This window comes from Eutrigla gurnardus (genome assembly GCF_963514095.1).
Source record: "Eutrigla gurnardus genome assembly, chromosome: 3".
In the NCBI taxonomy this organism is placed as follows: Eukaryota; Metazoa; Chordata; class Actinopteri; order Perciformes; family Triglidae; genus Eutrigla; species Eutrigla gurnardus.
The window spans coordinates 12,204,303-12,221,599 of NC_139917.1; the positions used below are offsets into that span (position 1 = coordinate 12,204,303).

Genomic DNA, 17,297 nt, shown 5'->3' on the forward strand with positions numbered 1-17,297 from the left:
AGAAAGATAAAGGGGCAAAACATGAGAAAGAGAAGACAATTAAACAGGGATGTATGAAGAGAGGAGTCTGGCTGGAGAGATGAAGAGAAGGGGGGGGGGGGGGGATAAAAAAATAAATAAATAAAAAAAGCAATTGAAAGATCTGCCGTGCCTTTTAGCATGGCTCTGCTGGCTTTACACTTTTCATTTGTTTTGTGGGGGAGAGATTAGCAAGAGGATTAAGAGAGCGATTCTCCCGCTTCTCATTCTTTCTGTTTCCCCCTCTCTTTATTCTCTCACTCATTTCTCTCCCTCTCAGATGGGCACACGCACATTGGCTCATTCGCCCAAGTCTCTTTCACACACGGACCGTAACATGGCATGCATGTAGAAACGGTGGAAATGGTTTCTCATCCTTACATGGCTCTGTCAACCTGACACTTCCTGATTGATCGCCGTCGTTTGGATGCAAAATGTGCGAAAATGGTGAAAAGTGATCTCACTGAGCCCAACGTGACATCTTCACGTAGCACATTCAACGATAAATCAATCACGGGAATAGTTGTCAATAACTGTCAGTTAGCCCTCATACATAAACATGAACTGTGTGTGTGTGTGTGTGTGTGTGTGTGTGTGTAAACTGGCATATGCAAGGACGAAAGTAAGCAGACACACACACACACACACACTGTTGTGTTGAGCCGGTGAGGTGGACTTGGCTGTGAGCCAGCGAGGTGTAGAGGTGATCGGGCAGCTTGGGGCTCTCGGGCCATGTTTGCCAGTACATCTGGCTCGCTCTCTCTGCCTCTCACTGACTTTATCTCACCCTCCTCCGTCTCTCTCTCTCTCTCTCTCTCCACCTCCTGCTCATCTTCCTCTCTCCCTCCACTTCTGCTGTTCATGCCCACTCTTCCTTACCCATTCGGCTCTCCATCTGTCTCTCTCTCGCTCGCTCCCTTTATCTCCCTCACTCTTCTGTTCTGTCCTCCCCACTCTTTCAACGCTCTCTCTCTCGCTCCCTTTTTCTCTCCTTCTCTAAAAAGCTTAGCTTTTCTCCCTCTCTCCCTCCCTCCTTTTAAACAGCAAAAAGCAATTTCTCTCCCTTTGTCAGGGCGGTTGGCGGTAAGCCCTTAAGTAGGGATTTTCTGGTTTGGCTGGAATGCCATTAGGCGAGCTGACGGTGACGTGCCGTGACTGACGTGCCGACTCTTTTTTTTTGATGTTGTGATGTCACAATCCAGCGGAGGCTGTGGTTATGATATTGTTGGCGTCCCCGGAATGAGGGGCTTTAGTGGTCATGTCAGGAGTAAGTCTTCATAAATCCTTTATGGCACAGAAATATTAAGCTTCTTTGGTGGGACAGAAGGGAAAACATGGCGGAACGTGCACACATGTACAGGGGGGGAAAGATGCACGTAGCCACGCACATGAACGACTACACTAAAGGTACTCCAAGAATTCACACACACACACACACACACAAGCAACACATCATATTCACCTTAAATGTGCGCGTGCACACACTCACAGCTGGCTTTCCCCTTTCACGACTACACAGGTCTCCACCATGAGTGCAGATGTGTGAATGACAGATTAGTGTATCAAGTGGAGATCTGATGCTTAAGTGCATTATAGAGGCACAATAATCCATTAGAGAATATGAACATGCATGTGTGAATACTTGCCTATACGTGATGTGTACGGTTGTCATATTAAAAGCATCCATGTAAACATTGGCAGATTGAACTTTAATTAACTTTTGTGTACTTCTTCCCACACAGCACCCCCCAGGTTCACGCGAACCCCAGAAGATCAGACAGGAGTCCAGGGGGGAGTGGCCTCCTTTGTGTGCCAGGCCTCGGGGGATCCGCAGCCCAAGATTGTCTGGAACAAGAAAGGCAAAAAAGTCAGCAACCAGAGATTTGAGGTATGATGCCGAGATACTGTTGTGGAACGTGTCTGTTTTATCAGACAGTACTGACTTCTTCTCATGCTGAAACGCTGTAAACTGAAATGGTAATGGGTCGGCATCCCACAGCAGAGTCACGACTCGGGTTCACTGGACCAGCTGGTGTCTAGGAAAGCAGGAAGGCTGTTGTCAGTTCTTCTTGTTTTAGTTTCTTCATACACCTTTCTCACAGCACACAGTTTGACTTATCAAACAACGGTGTAACCAAGCCCCCAGGAAGAGCACTGGCCTATTGCAGCAAATTTGACATAATAGTGGCCAGACGGTGGAATTACAACTTCCGGGTCTTTCATGTGGATATCTGGACTGGAACCCGGGTTTGATTCCTGGGTCGGGTTCAGGCTCCTCCTGTGTGGAGTTTGCATGTTCTCCCCGTGTAAGCGTGGGTTCTCTCCGGGTTCTCCGGCTTCCTCCCACAGTCCAAAGACATGCAGGATGGGGATAGGTTCATTGATGACTCTAAATGTCCCGTAGGTGTGAATGTGAGTGTGAATGGTTGTTTGTCTCTACATGTCGGCCCTGTGATAGACTGGTTACCTGTCCAGGGTGTACCCTGCCTTCGCCCAATGACAGCTGGGATCGGCTCCAGCCCCCCCGTGACCCTGAATACAGGATAAGCGGTAGACGATGACGATTGACGATTGATAGATGGTCACTGGGACTTACATTTGGAAAGAAGCAAACTTTTGGCTCCTGTGACTTTAAGAGCAAAACATCAATGATGTAAACTCACAGTGATTTAAAACATCACGTCATTAACCAACTTTAACTACAGATTGAGACCATAAACTCATGTTTACAATGTTTACTGAGATCATAAATCAAGAGAGAATTTGGATAATTTTCTCATAGACTTCTTTTTGCAACCAGTGGAGTCGCCCCCTGCTGGCTATCGTGAGTCCTAAAACCCAGAAATGACTCAGCATATTCCAGTTGTCGCCTGATGCCACTTTAGCATAATCCTGGCTGCAGCTTTATGTCAAAATGTCTAACTATTCCTGTAAGCCATTTTTCATGCTAAGATCATAACCTCGTCCCAGCTTTCCAGTTGTGAGGATTCGCTGCTATTTTTTTCCCATTTTCCCCAAACAATGAATTAATTAGTCAAACAATTAGAAAACAATTGTTGAATTCACTCATAATGTAAATAATTATCAGTTGAAGCATTAAGTAGCTGCCTTACATGTAGGTTGTCCAGTTTCAGAGCCGGTATTGTGCATGCTGACTCATATTTCCTCGATGAACAAGAGCCCACATTAATGTTACACCTGTGCTTTTCCTTGGATGACAAATCAGAGTGTCCGCTGTGAGAGAGGTGGTTTGTTGACACTGTATTTATTGCAGTGGAAGTTGACATTTAAGTCAATAATGAGTGTTGTGTTTTAAGTTGAGTCAAGATTTTAAACTTTTAAAGATTTGATCTGTTTCCCTGCTTTTCTTCATTTGTTCTCCAAAAGGTTATACAACTGTGTGAAATGCTATCTGCTGCAACTCCTTCATATGTCAGATGATGCCTTGGGCTACAGTATATGAGATTTTCTTCCTATATGATCAGCCTTATTAGTTTGCCGAAGGCTCTAACCTTTGATTTATTTCACCACCTCACAAGTCACTCTTAGACGGAGATGTTGAACTAGTACCACCCCACCCCCATCCCCCCTAGTCAGTGTCACCCTGAGCTCAGGGTGCTCTCCCGCTTTAATAAGTGGAGTTTCCTCACAGGTTTGAGTTCATTTTGGCGTCCTCCTGTTTGTGATTAAATCACTCGGGGAGATATTTTATTTTTAATCCATCCTATATAAGCTCAGACTACTTGCTGCATTTCTGTCCTGTCGGTCAAGACCTGTTGAGGGATTTCATTTTATTGGATTTCAGTCGGCAGAAACCTTCACCGAATCCAGATCTGGTACATGCATGTTTTAAACTTATGCAATTAAAATTCTGAGATTCTTTATGCAAATCAAGAATCTCAGAAAAAAACGTAATTTCATAAGCTAAATATGCTAATGACATAAGATGCAATCAAGGACAATTTGAATCACAACGATCCCTTCTCCATTCTTTCAAGTCAGTCAAAGTTACTTGACTACTGACTACACTGCTACTTCAGTGCTTTACTTGTCAGATCTTTCTAAATCCAATCCAATCCAATCCAACTTTATTTGTTAAGCACTTTTACACAACAAAGGTTGACCAAAGTGCTGTACAGAAGAAAAGCTCAAAATTACATAAAAATACAAAAAAATAAATTAAAAGACATAAAACATGAGTAAAAGTAATAAAAATAATAAAAGCCACACAATAAAAAGCAATGAAAATAAGAAATTTAAAACAAGGAGACAAGTCGACATCTTACTGGGTGCCAAAGGCCAAGGAGAAGAGATGGGTTTTAAGAAGAGATTTAAAAAAGACAGAGAAGAGGCCTGTTTAATGTGCTGAGGCAGAATATTCCACAATTTAGGAGCCGACACAGCAAAATGATAGGATTGGTCCCAGACTGTGGATCCAGTTATGCCTTGTGATTACAGATCAAGCCTGACTTATTGCTCTCATACTCACTATCCCCTCAGCAAATTAAAAACTAGGAAAAGGCCTGCGGATTGTTTATCATTGAGCTGCAAACAATATATCTGTAGCACAGAGCAATATTTTAAATCTTGATGAATTCAGAGGAGGTTTCTTTAACCCTGCAGTTACTGGTATTTTGGCCACTTTGGAGGCAGTAGAAACGAACATTGACATGTTATGATTTATTAACAGTCGGTCATATAAACATGCAGCAGACACAGAGTGACATTAGCATTTATTTGAAGTTGTGTTTATTCCACCTGATGGATGTAAGGTCAATACCCACGCTCTTTTAGCTCTGCTTTTGGTCTCCACCGAGTCCTGAGGGAAGCTGGAGCTGAGAAAAGTGAAGCTCTATAGATAATGAGACATCACTTTACACATTATGATCCTTTGCTAGTGTTTATTAAAGCCGGTTTTTCCCACTAACAGGTTATAGAGTTTGACGACGGGTCCGGTTCGGTCCTGAGGATCCAGCCGCTGAGGACCCCCAGAGACGAGGCTATTTACGAATGTCACGCCTCCAACTCTGCCGGAGAGATCACTGCCTCCACCCGACTAAGTGTGCTACGGGGTCAGTGTCAACACGCAAGCATGCTGCCTTTCCATTCAGCTATTTTTTTAATTGCCGTGATGAAAATTAGGAATCATATTACCTGGATATAGCACATAACCACATTATTCGATACCCAGCTTATCCCAAAATAGTGCATCACCTGGCCGTGACCCTCGCACTTTATGGCTTCCTGTCTGATATTTAGTGTTTGCATCCAGGAGGAATACTATAAACATAATTACAGCTGGAGTTAACATCAACCGGCTCCTCATACATTCTGAAGTTCAAAGCTTTTCCTGAGGCAGAAGGTCTTTAGTTCAATATTTGAACTGCTGCACTGGCAGGAGTTTATAATCCAGTCCTTCTAATCCTGTTCCTCTGCCCACGTTCTCCTAATTTAAAAAAGTTAAGACAAAAGAAGTGGAGGCTCGTTTCCTCTGGTATAAGCCTAAAGCCCGGGTCCACTGCAGTGGATGGTTTTTGTCAGTGTTAGCGGGAGTCCATTAATGCAGATAGCGATGTTAGTGTTGGTGGAGTCCATTAGGAGAACATTATGTACCGGTAGTTTGAAGCTCAAGAGTGTCTTAGTGAGTGAAGCTGCTGGAGTGTGGATAATCACATCGCCAGCCTTTACAGTACACGCTCGTGGGGAAAGGACATGCAGCCGATCGTTCTCGCATCTCGTCTCTCCTCTCGCTCTTCCCCTCCCGTCTCTCTCCGAGGGGTAATAACACAGTCTACACTTCTTCCTCTCCTCTCTCAACGCTCTCTCTCCGTATTGTCTGTCTCAGTTTATTTTGTCTCCCAACTTTTGTCCCTCATACTCGTTCTTTCACTCTCCCCCGTTCCCCTCTCTTTTTATACACTTTTCCTTTTCTCTCCCCCTCCCTCTCTCTCTCTCCATATGCTCTTAGGTCCACTACACAGCAACCTCTAAATTATTCACATCAGACCACTCTTTGCATCTTCTGTGCTGTTCCGCTCCATCCATCCACAATTTCTTTTCCCCTGTCTCACATGGTAGTCTTTGTACTTTGTGTTGTGTATGTGTGTCTCTATGTGTCCCTGCTTCTATTTCTGATCCCCCCCCGCCTCCCTTGATGGAAGCTATCTGCTTGTGTCTAATCTTTGTCTTTATCAACGTACGTAACCACTTATGAACGCACACATGGGCAGACCGCACACAGACACACACACACACACACGTATCCTCAATCTAAGACAGTCTTTATGTAGTGATTTGCCTCTTTCTACTCCTCTGAGGAGTCATTGTGTTGCGGATGAATAAGAGGCCACCTGGGAGCCGCTAATAGCCCCTGATATACTGTCAGTCCAAATGCCAGTTGCAAAGTTCACACACCCACACACACTTTCTCACACACGCACACACACACACACGCATAGTCATGCAACACACACAGAGTCTTGTCAGTCTGCTTGTCTCCCCAGGCTCTGCAACGACACTGACTGACTGACTGACTGACTGACTGACTGACTGACTGACTGTCAGACACGAGGGATCCAGTGTTAAGGTCAGCCGGCTTAATTACCGAGGATTAGAGCCAAGCTAATTGAAATCTTGGCTTCCAGTAAATGTCCGTGATTGACAATGGCTGAAATAATAATGAACTTGAGAGCAATTAAGCTTTAGGGATCCAGTGTACAGTCCGATGATGTATAATTCATTTGGTTTGTAAAAGCCAGTGTGTCTGTTTGAATGAATCGGAATCAGTCCTGGAAAAAGTGTTTCAGTCTGAAAACAGGAGTTGTGAATTGAAAAGATGAAGTTCCAACTAATTTCAGATTCTAAAAGGAACTGGTATGAAAGACAAAACTTGGAAAATAAGGTTCAATTCCACTAGGAATTTCGGAAACATCTGATTATATCCCTCATATTATTATCCCATATATTGTCACCTGTCATCATATTGTGTATCTTACTATCATTAAGTAGTAGACGCGGTTATAAAAATCGATCACATCAAGGGTTAGGCGTACCTCCCGTTTTGTGTACAATCCCTCACCCGACTTTGTGCCCTCTAAAACAACCTGACGACATGCAGAAGCGAAACAAACTGAGCTGAGTAGTGCAGCTGCAAGCGTTAATGTTAATGCATCCGTGACCGCTTGTCCCCCGAGTCGGTGATGAGCGAGAGAAACAGGTTTGTTTGCAGGTGCAGATATCGCACTCGAGCCTCTGATACAGCAGCCAGCTCCTGGTTTATTTCCCATGATTGGAAGAGCAGACCGGCTCCGCACTCTTCCAGATTCACACATGACAAACCCAGCAAGCGATGTGTGCAGATTTTTTTTTTTTTTTTTTTTTTGTCTGGTATAAAGATGACAGTGTTCGCACGGCAGTTCCCATGATTGGGAGACCGGGCTTTTCTATGAGCTGTGAAATTATCTGGACCTCTCGCCGTGGAAACAGCGAGGTGGGAGCACATCCAAATGAAACAGTGCGACGTGTGGAAGACTCCGTCAACAAGGGAGCGCAGGGTTACGCATCTGCTCTGACCTCAGGGGGTACTTAACTGTTCAGCAGCGCGCGCACACACACACACACACACACACACACACTAGAGCAGCTTCCTCCCAAACACACTTTGGTGTTGCTTACACCTGTCCCCATGATGGATGGTGGCAAGCTGGCTGTTGATGCGTGTGTGAACATGTTTTTTTATGTGCATGTGCATGTGTGTGTGCATGTGTGTGTGTGTGTGTGTGCACGCATCGGCCCATTCAGTCAGTCCTTAAATCACTTCACAGCTTGTCAGCTTTCAAATTAAATTTCTGTTGTTGTTGCTGTTGTTTTTGGGGGCATCTGCACAAGAATGCGTGAGTATTTTCGGTCGGCTGCGTTTTGCAGTTTCTCGTAGAAACCTCTACCTGCACATCCGCATCCACCACCTCTCCATTTGTTGTGCACGGGCGAGCGGCTGCAGCAGAGGGGCGGAGAGAGAGGCATGATCTCGGGGAGTAGCATTCTGACTGTGCGTCCTCGGCGCTCGCGTCCCACCCCAGGTAGATGAAATGGAATGCATTATTCCTGCCTACGAGGGGCTGGCTTTGAAGTAAGCGTTTGCATAATGAAAGCTGCGAGAGAATCAGGATTGTTATGCCGTATGAGTCCCTTGTGCTCTCTCTCTCTCTCCCTTTTCTGTCTGTTTCTCTTGCTCTCTCCTTCTCTCTCTCTCTATTTGCCTTCCCTCACTCTTTGTGTACTCCCTTCTTTTCTCTCTTTATTTGCACTTTTGCCCTCATTCAACCGGCCCCGTCCACACAAACACCTTCTGATCTCGTTCTCTGGGTTTATTATGTCCATGTTTCCATTTGTCGGCCGTCATGATTGATTGAAACCGGAGCTGTTAAAAGGCCACACACACACACACACACACACACACACACACAGACACACACACACATGCACGCTCGCCAAGCTAGTGTCTCACGACCCGTCGGCTATGGTTCGATGAGCTAGTACCAGAATTAGCATCTCCTTGGCGAGGTTCCGCGCTAGGATTTCCCATTAATGAGGCTCTGTGTGGTTGAGAGGGATAAAGTCACAAGGGATTCTGGGTAAGAAAAGGGGGGGGGGGGGGGGGGGGATTACAATAGACTTGGCTTCTACATCAAATAGGAACACATGCAGGAACCCACGCTCCCAGCTCATCGCTCCGTCCATCTCATCCACTTTATTATGGATGACTCATGAATCTGATATTTCAACTCGCAATTTCAAAGCACAGCCTTGAACAAAGTGAAGAGTTTGTTTTATGAAAACTGATTCTTGACTCCACGGGTGGATACGGTGTATTTTCAGCAGAGGTCTTTTGATCTACCACCTTCTGGAAACATTGTCCCCTCCTTGTCTCCCTCAAATCTCTCCCGTCAGTTGAACGAAGTTAGCCGGCTGCCTTTGATTTCCCTTTATCGCCGTGGAACAACGCTTCGTGTCTGATCTAATTGCCTCGGAATGTCTACGAATTCACATTTGATTTGCCGTCCCAAAACGGTGCGAGTCCCAGTACAGGTATCTTTATTTGACTTGGCGTGTTTGATTCATGCAAAAAAAGGGCTGAAGGTTGTGTGCAATAGACTGAGCAGGACAAAGAAAAAAGCATGCCTCAACTGCCACTGACTCCCAGCAGATTAGACAGTATTTGATTTTCATTTGATTCTTATTTGAGGAGCGATTGCCTAAAGCTTTTGTGACAAAGTTTGTCAGGTGGAGTGAAATGTTATTTGTTCTATTTGACCTCACTATTGTATCTGTCGTCTTGCCTCCGGGCTCAAGGCCGAGTCGAAACGTATTTTGACTCCAAATTGAATCTAAATTTGACTCTCATTTGACCTTCCAGTTTTCCTTTTTTCACGCTGGCAACGTGATTCCACCTGCTTGGTGTTAATTCAGGGCTGAAGATGTGTCTCTGCGACACTATTGGCACACGGTAGCTAACCAGTCACACGCTAACAGCAAGTATGCAAGCGAGTTTGTTGGGAAATGTTCATGTTGTGCGTTCTCATCTGCATCCTAAATTACCTCTTTGACAGCCATTGGGGTTGCTTGGCCTGTTATTTATGGGAGTTTGATTGATTTGATCTTAGAAGAATTTGTTGATGATTGGTGGAAGGATTAATGTTTTCCTCTCAGATGCTGATGTTTTCATAAAGAATATGAATATTATACTATTTATATTATTACATTGTCCTAATTATGGGAGAAAAATTGTTTTTTTATTTACATATTTCTGCACATGGATGGATTAAAATGTTGATGAGGTGTCATAATTAAATTGATGATGATTAATGCTGATTAACAAGAACATTTTCAAATATAAAATCTTCATATCCAAAAGGTTGCTGAGCCCTGCTCTACAAGCATGAAGCGTCATGCTGTGTCTTGAGTAATTCTTGAGCGTTAGTTGAGAAGATTGATACCAACTCTCATGAGCGTCTGTTTCATATGAATTTCTACAGCCAGCAGTCTGTTAGCTTAGCTTAGCATAAGAGAAAATGGAAAAACAGCCAGTCTGGCTGTGTTTGAAGGGAACAAAATCCACCAACCAAATGTTTCTAATGTTTTCCATCATGAAAACATAAACTGCAGCCTCAAAAACGAGTCATACAGTTAAATCATGCATCAAGGGATCATATTTAAAAGTGTTTTGGGCCCCATCCCATTCCAAATCCACCCAGATTAGCACCTTTGAAACTGGTTTGACTCGTGTATTTGCTCTCTCCAGAGGACCAGCTGCCCTCGGGGTTCCCCACCATAGACATGGGACCCCAGCTGAAAGTGGTGGAGCGTTCTCGGACCGCCACTATGCTCTGTGCTGCTAGCGGCAACCCTGACCCAGAAATTACCTGGTTCAAGGATTTCCTGCCGGTCAACACGTCCAATAACAACGGACGAATCAAGCAGCTCCGCTCAGGTAACAAACTTTTTTATCCCAAACTTCGATCCCATCCTCTCAATCCCAAGCTCTTATATCCACCTTACATTTTTTTTCTCCCTCCCTTAGCTTTTCTCCCTCTCTCAATTACCCCCCCCCCCCCCCCCCCATTTCTTTTATTTTTTGTTCCGACTAAGCGTCTGTTACTCTTGCCCTCGTTCACCCCCTTCCTCATTGCTGTTGCTCACTCCTCCTGCCGTGGTTACTGGCTGTGTTGCTCTGCTGCTGTGGTATGAGTCGACTGTGTGTGTGGTTGCCAACTTTCTTCTGAAACTCTTCAAAGCCTTAAACGGTGAACTCCCAACTTTTCTCCAGCTTTTCTCCAAACTCTCGTGAGGTCTTCCCGTGCAAATCACCATCACGAAAGGGTTTAATTTTCCACTGAGTACAAACGCTATGAAGTAGTTGCTACGTCAGGCATCAGTGCACAACATGTCTCCAATCATAACAAATCTTCTCCGCTGGGGAGTTTTGTAAGGCGAATCCAGGTGATGGTGGCGTGCACTGCAGGAATGTCCTCTCAAAGATGGCCCACTGCTGTGACTAAACAAGCAAATAACCTTTTGTTGTTCCTCATTTCATGGAGAGTGTGTCTGCCGTTGGTGTGAAATCGACTCGCAAGACATGGCACTCATGTTATTTGAGAAAATGCTTTGGCAGAATTTGTGCAAATTCAAAGAACTACTTGGAAAATAGGTTTGCAGTCAAGCCACTGAATCCATCTCAATCAGCTTTTCAATAGCCACAGTAGTGTGTAAAAGCCCAACTTGTCTTCGCAGAGTCCCCCTCCCTCCTCAGTCCCCTTCCTGCTTCCAGGGACCAACTCTGGACCCCAAAACCCCTTTCTTGTGATTGGACACCCAACTCTCTGGCTTCTTTATGGAAAACAACCTCTTTGCTTCTGTCGCCCTGCTCAGACTCCCTTTATTTTCCCCCCAAAAAACATCAAATTTAAAGTATTAACAAAATAGTTTCAACTTAAAATGTGATGCATTTGTTATGTTAGCTTTGTTTCTTCTGTGTGATGATTACAAAATACTTTTTCAGAATTTTACGAATCTTTAAAGCTCAAATTGCTGTTTAGATAATCAGGTTGTTGTTGTTTTTCTCTGGAGCTCCAGTGCTTTTTCAAGGTGTTTCTACTAAGTCAACTCCTCTGTGTAACCAATGGTCCCATTGTAATGCCATGTCTATGCTGTTTCTTTTCTCTTTGTATCTTTTTAACCACAGAGTCCTTTGGTAAGTGCTTCTGTTCCGAGGCCCACACCCTCACTGTCCACTTCTTTCTCTCTCTATATATATATATACTGTTCACTAATGCTGCTACTCTTCCTGCTGCTGCTCACCTTTACAATGTTGAGGTGTTATTAAAATGCATGGCATACTTTTTACTAACAGTCACACACAAAGATAACCTGAGGCACAGATGCACACAAGCGCAGAAATGCACGCACACACTCAGTCGAGTCTGTAACCACCCATACATCATATTGGACATGCTATGACACACACACACACACACACACACACACACATCTGTCACCCTAGAGATAGCTGGTCTCACCCTCACCTGTGCACCTGCAGCCTTTCCACACCCAAAGACTTACAATAACTTTCTCTCCTCACACTCACCCTATTTACTTTTTTCCACTTATTCAATTATTCTTCCCCTCACTCACTCTGTCATCCACTCACCCACTTACTCTCTCCGCTCCGCTGCATAGAGTTACCAGTCAATAAGCCATCAGCTCCAGATGGCTGTTAGGTAGGCCTCTTGGTGGAGCCACTGTAAGGAAATCAATGGAGAAGCACGTTGCAGACTTCCAGACGTTGACTGTGCAGTGTAGTGTGTGTGTGTGTGCCAAACCTGGCTACCGCCCCTTAGATGTAGTGAATGGACACCATCACTATATACAGTTACACTGAGTCACTTTTTGACATTGTAAGCTAAATATTTGGCAAAAGCATTACTTGATCAGCAATAAAAGGAAGAATACCTGGCAGATGATTCACAACTAAACATAATTGTTAGTTGCAGCCCTACACCGCTTAGTCTCGTGGCTGCATTGCATTGTGGTCCGTTGAGTCCACTCCTCTGTTAACGCCGGGCTTCTCACAGAATGATTGCTGATGGCCGCGTGTGAAGACAACGAGTCCACAAACACGCCCTGGTTCTTTGATTCTGAGCGGCCGAAACATCAACTTGACATTTAGTGCTGATGTTTTAGATTGTTGGAAATGTCCCGGCTGTCAGACTCGCTTGTAGCCGGAAGGAACAGCACACAGCGGAGCGTCGATACAAATACAACGTAGGCACGATGCCAGGTTTTAGACAGAGTTTAAGTATCGCAGGGTGGATTTTTTCCCCCTTTATATTAAATATATTTACACAGCGTATTACTAGCAGGATTGCACCTGGTTCCAAGGTTAAGGCTCAGGGGAGTTAAGTGCACTTAGAGTCCACCTCCTAGAGACCCAGATGAGTGCAGTGCAGACACTACCCTACTCCTACAGCCACATCTGCCCCCGCTGCAACTCAATGAAGTCAAATCAATAACCCATCTCCTTAAAGCTCTGTCACTCTGTCTTTCTCTTCTCAGGCTTATTCTGTCTTTATTTATTCTGTCTTTTTCTTTTATGCCTCTCTCTATCTCTCTCTCTCCTCTTCTCACTCTCTTAAGGATCTATATTTTTCTCTAATTTGATTCTTCTCCTCTCCAAGTTACCTCCCCCACCCCCGTCCCTCCCTCCCTTATCCCCCTTCTCCTCCTGTGGTACTAACATTTCTTCTTCTTCTCCTTCTCTAATCTCGTGCATTCATTGCCCACTCAGGTGGCACGCCCATACGAGGTAAGACTGCTGGGAGGACCAACATCACACAGTGGGCTGATTCCTTTTCAACCCCTCGGCTCCTACTTGTCTCGCAGATCTGAAAAAAATAGCAACTCTGGGTGGATTAATCAATACGTGTTTAAGTCCAAAAAGACTTCCATATTGGTAATACTCATCCGGCTGATTCAGATCTGCAGTAGGTGCAAGAGGGGGGAGGAATTGGAATTGAGCGAGCAATTCATTATACTATGACTCTTAATCACCTCCCCTCTTCTCATCTTTCATCCTCTCTTCTCTCCTCATCCGTTCATTTGTTCCATCCCAGCCTCGACTCTATAACACAGAGATCCATCGCTTCCTTCCTTCGCCATATTGTGATCTCTCTCTCGTCTTTCAGTTTAACATCATTTAGCTTTGGACATCGTTTTGTTTTCAGTCTAAAGCATGACATGTTTACAATTTGCATTTATTTATTTCTCGCTTGGTTTGAGGTGACAAAGCATAATATTACTTTTACCTCCGTTTTAATTTTTCTTTTTCTTTTTTTTGGTGACCTGATTTTCTTTCTTTTTTTTTAGTTTTGATTTTTGCGGGAGGGTCTTAACCTAAGCTTGACCTGGCCTCTCCTCCTACCTTCTCTATATTTGCCCAATCAAACGTCCTAGTTTTGTTTTCCCTCCCAGCTGTTATTCGCTCAACCTGAAAAGTCCAGATGGTGAAGACTCAGACACACGTGCAGACATTAGTGTGCTCATGCACACACACACACACTCACACACACATAGATGCGCACACACACACACACACACTTACACACATTTCTCCATGATTTTTTACCATTATTTTCTCTTTTCTCTCTCATTACCGATAAAAAGCCCCAAACAACCACTTTTTTGATAAAGTTTTTCTGGGCGCTTTTTTGCCTTATACCACACCATCTTTAAAGAACCTCTGGTTGACTTTTTTGACCGTTTTTCTATTTTCAGGGAGCGAGAAAGCGTCGGTCCCTTCCCAAGGCTTTCCGTATGTCGTTCCTTTTTTTTTTTTTTTTTTTAATCTGTGGCCTTGATGGAGGTCGGTTGATGTTTGACCTCCTTATTGGGTGTGTTTTTAAAATTACATCACACTCCTGATCCCACTGGTGGATCCGTAAGGGTTTGGGGATATCTTATTGCCATGGCGATATCTTTGTCACATTTTATCCTTGAAAACTGAAACATGATTTGCTCCCTGATATATAACTGCATCTTAATTTTCAGCAAGGATTTATTTTGTTTTTTGAAGTATTGTATTGGTGACTGGATCTCTCCTTATTTTGGTTGCTTGGTTGATTTGTTTCTGCCTTGCATGAAGACTACATTCTCCGTTTTTCTAGGCTTTGTATCAGTGCTTTTTCTTTTATTTGATTTTCTTCCCATTTCTAAATCAGGAAGCTGACCCGTGTTTTGGGCAGATTCTTGCTGACAGTGGTAGAAACGTGGTAATTTCTCCCAATAGATTTTGCTCCCTTTTTTTTTAAAGCCCTTTTGTTCAGCTTTTTTGCTGAAAACTCCCTCAGATTCATTTACACTTTGTGCAGTTCTTACCATTTCTATGTTGGTGTATTTATGGACTGTACCCAATTATCCGATACCTTCCACCTTTGTGTAATTGCCATTTCTTCCCCGCTATCTTTCTGTGCGCCTCTCTCTCTCTCTCTCTCTCTCTCTCTCTCTCTCTCTCTCTTTCTCTCTCTCTCTCTCTCTCTCTCTCCATCCCTCCAGGTGCCCTCCAGATAGAGATGAGTGAGGAGTCAGACCAGGGGAAGTATGAGTGTGTTGCCACCAACAGCGATGGGACACGCTATTCCACTCCAGCTAACCTGTATGTCAGAGGTAAGAGGGGGATAAAGAAAGGCAGCCTGTTAGTCCAATGAGAGCACTTAGATAGGGCCGCGTTGATAATGGATGTGAAGCTCGGGACATTTATTCCTTGGAGTTCTTCCTTTTTTACATGAACGTCTTCTGATAAGAATGTGCGTTTATCATATTAATGTGATATGGTGCTATTAAACCTTCTGTGTTTTATAATACGTAGTTGTAGAGCCATAAAAACCAGGCGATTTTCAAACGAGGAGCTCCTTTACATCAGCTAACGCCGGGCTGAACGTTTCACTCGGCCTATTAATCTCTCTGCCCTCCCTTCTTAGCCTTTAGACCTCGGAGGAAGAAACACATCATTGTCTGGTTAAGACTTGTGTTTCTCCCCAAATCTGACAGGCATCTCACCTCCTCGGGCACAGTCTCAACACACACACACACACACATATGCGTTCCCACCAAATGTTTGAATCTTGGAGACATTTTTATTCCTGTGGCCTTTTGCTCTGTTGTCTGCCCATCCCCGAAACAAATAAATGAAATAAATAAAGGCTTTAAACAGTGTAGCATGCCTTTCTGACTCCAACATTGCTCCCAGGGATACGAAACACACACACACACACACACACACACACACACACACACACAGGACAGGATGCACACAGAGTAGCACACACACACACACACACACGGACACACAAACAGCGCGGAGGCAGTGATGTGCGTCTAACAGTGCTTGCAGGCCCAGTGAAATCTTGCAGCGCTGCTCACTGAGTGTTTGACAGGCGGTCTATGGAGACAGCCGGCTGCCTGAAACAGGAAGGCTTTCACCGACACGCCGGCCATCCAGGACTCTTCTTCTCTCTCTGCTCTCCTCCTTTTCTTCTCTTTCGGAGCTCCCTCTGTCTGTTGCCACCTTGCCATGCTCCTTTGTCTAACTTGTTTTCTCTCTGTGTCTCTTCTCTGATATTTTCCGTTTCCTCTCTCTCTTCCTCCCCCTCCTCCCCCCGCCGTGCTCTGTCCTCCCCCCTCTGCAGAGCTGCGAGAAGGTTGGTACAGCAACGACTGTGTGGCTCTTTGAATCTCTCCCGAGTGTTTTTTTTCTCCCGTTTAACTGCCATTTGTGTTTGTGCGTCTCGGCTGTTTTATGTGCGCCACTGAAGGTTTAAACCTGCCTGTACAGTTTGCTCCTTTGAGATACACTGTACCCTGCATTCCTCCTTTCTCTTTTCTTTTTCCCTGTGAGTGCATGTGTGTTTGCTGTTAAGGTTTTGTGTGTGTGTGTGTGTGTGTGTGTGTGTGTGTGTGTGTGTGTGTGTGTGTGTGTGTGTGTGTGTGTGTGTGTGTGTGTGTGTGTGTGTGTGTGTGTGAGTGTCTTTTGTGTTTCATTCCATGAAATATTTAATGGAGCACACCTAAAAACACCATGAATAAAACATTTTGATATCACATGCACCCTGGTGATGTAAAAGACTGAACGCTTGCAGTCTTCTTTGAATACCATAGAACTTCATCTCAGAGCATCACCGAACAAAAAAAATAAATCCAACGGTGTATAGACGACAATTGTTGTGCACTTTACTGAACAGGAGTCATGAATTTCTAATCGTCTCCGTTCTTCCCGCCTTCCCTCGCTCTCATCGCTGCACGGTCCAGTGCGCCGCGTCCCCCCTCGCTTCTCCATCCTCCCGGCGGACAGCGAGATCATGCCAGGGGGGAACGTCAACATCACCTGTGTGGCGGTGGGCTCCCCCATGCCGTACGTGAAGTGGATGCTGGGAGCCGAAGACCTGACGCCGGAGGACGACATGCCCATCGGCCGCAACGTCCTGGAACTGACCGACGTGCGCCAGTCCAACAATTACACGTGCGTTGCCATGTCGACGCTCGGCGTGATCGAGACGGTGGCACAGATTATTGTGAAAGGTGGGTTTTTAACGTATTTTTAAGATCACAAAACTGTCTTCTCCGTGAGCGAGCACTTCATATGTAGAACACTGAGAAGACCTTTTACAAGAAACATAAAGTAAGTTATTGTGGATACATCTCAAAGAGGTGTAATGCTGTATACTGAATAA

At 44.6% G+C, this 17,297-nt stretch overlaps 1 protein-coding gene across 1 annotated transcript in view; it reads left to right on the plus strand.

Annotated features, from left to right (window-relative positions):
* ptprdb (protein tyrosine phosphatase receptor type Db) overlaps window positions 1-17,297 on the plus strand; it is a 152,616-nt gene that overhangs the window by 98,429 nt on the left and 36,890 nt on the right. The window contains exons 6-11 of the mRNA XM_084004832.1: window positions 1,761-1,906; window positions 4,949-5,090; window positions 10,319-10,507; window positions 13,361-13,378; window positions 15,124-15,234; window positions 16,876-17,145. Coding sequence (XP_083860958.1) covers window positions 1,761-1,906; window positions 4,949-5,090; window positions 10,319-10,507; window positions 13,361-13,378; window positions 15,124-15,234; window positions 16,876-17,145 — 876 coding nt within the window. The remainder of the gene's footprint in view (window positions 1-1,760; window positions 1,907-4,948; window positions 5,091-10,318; window positions 10,508-13,360; window positions 13,379-15,123; window positions 15,235-16,875; window positions 17,146-17,297) is intronic.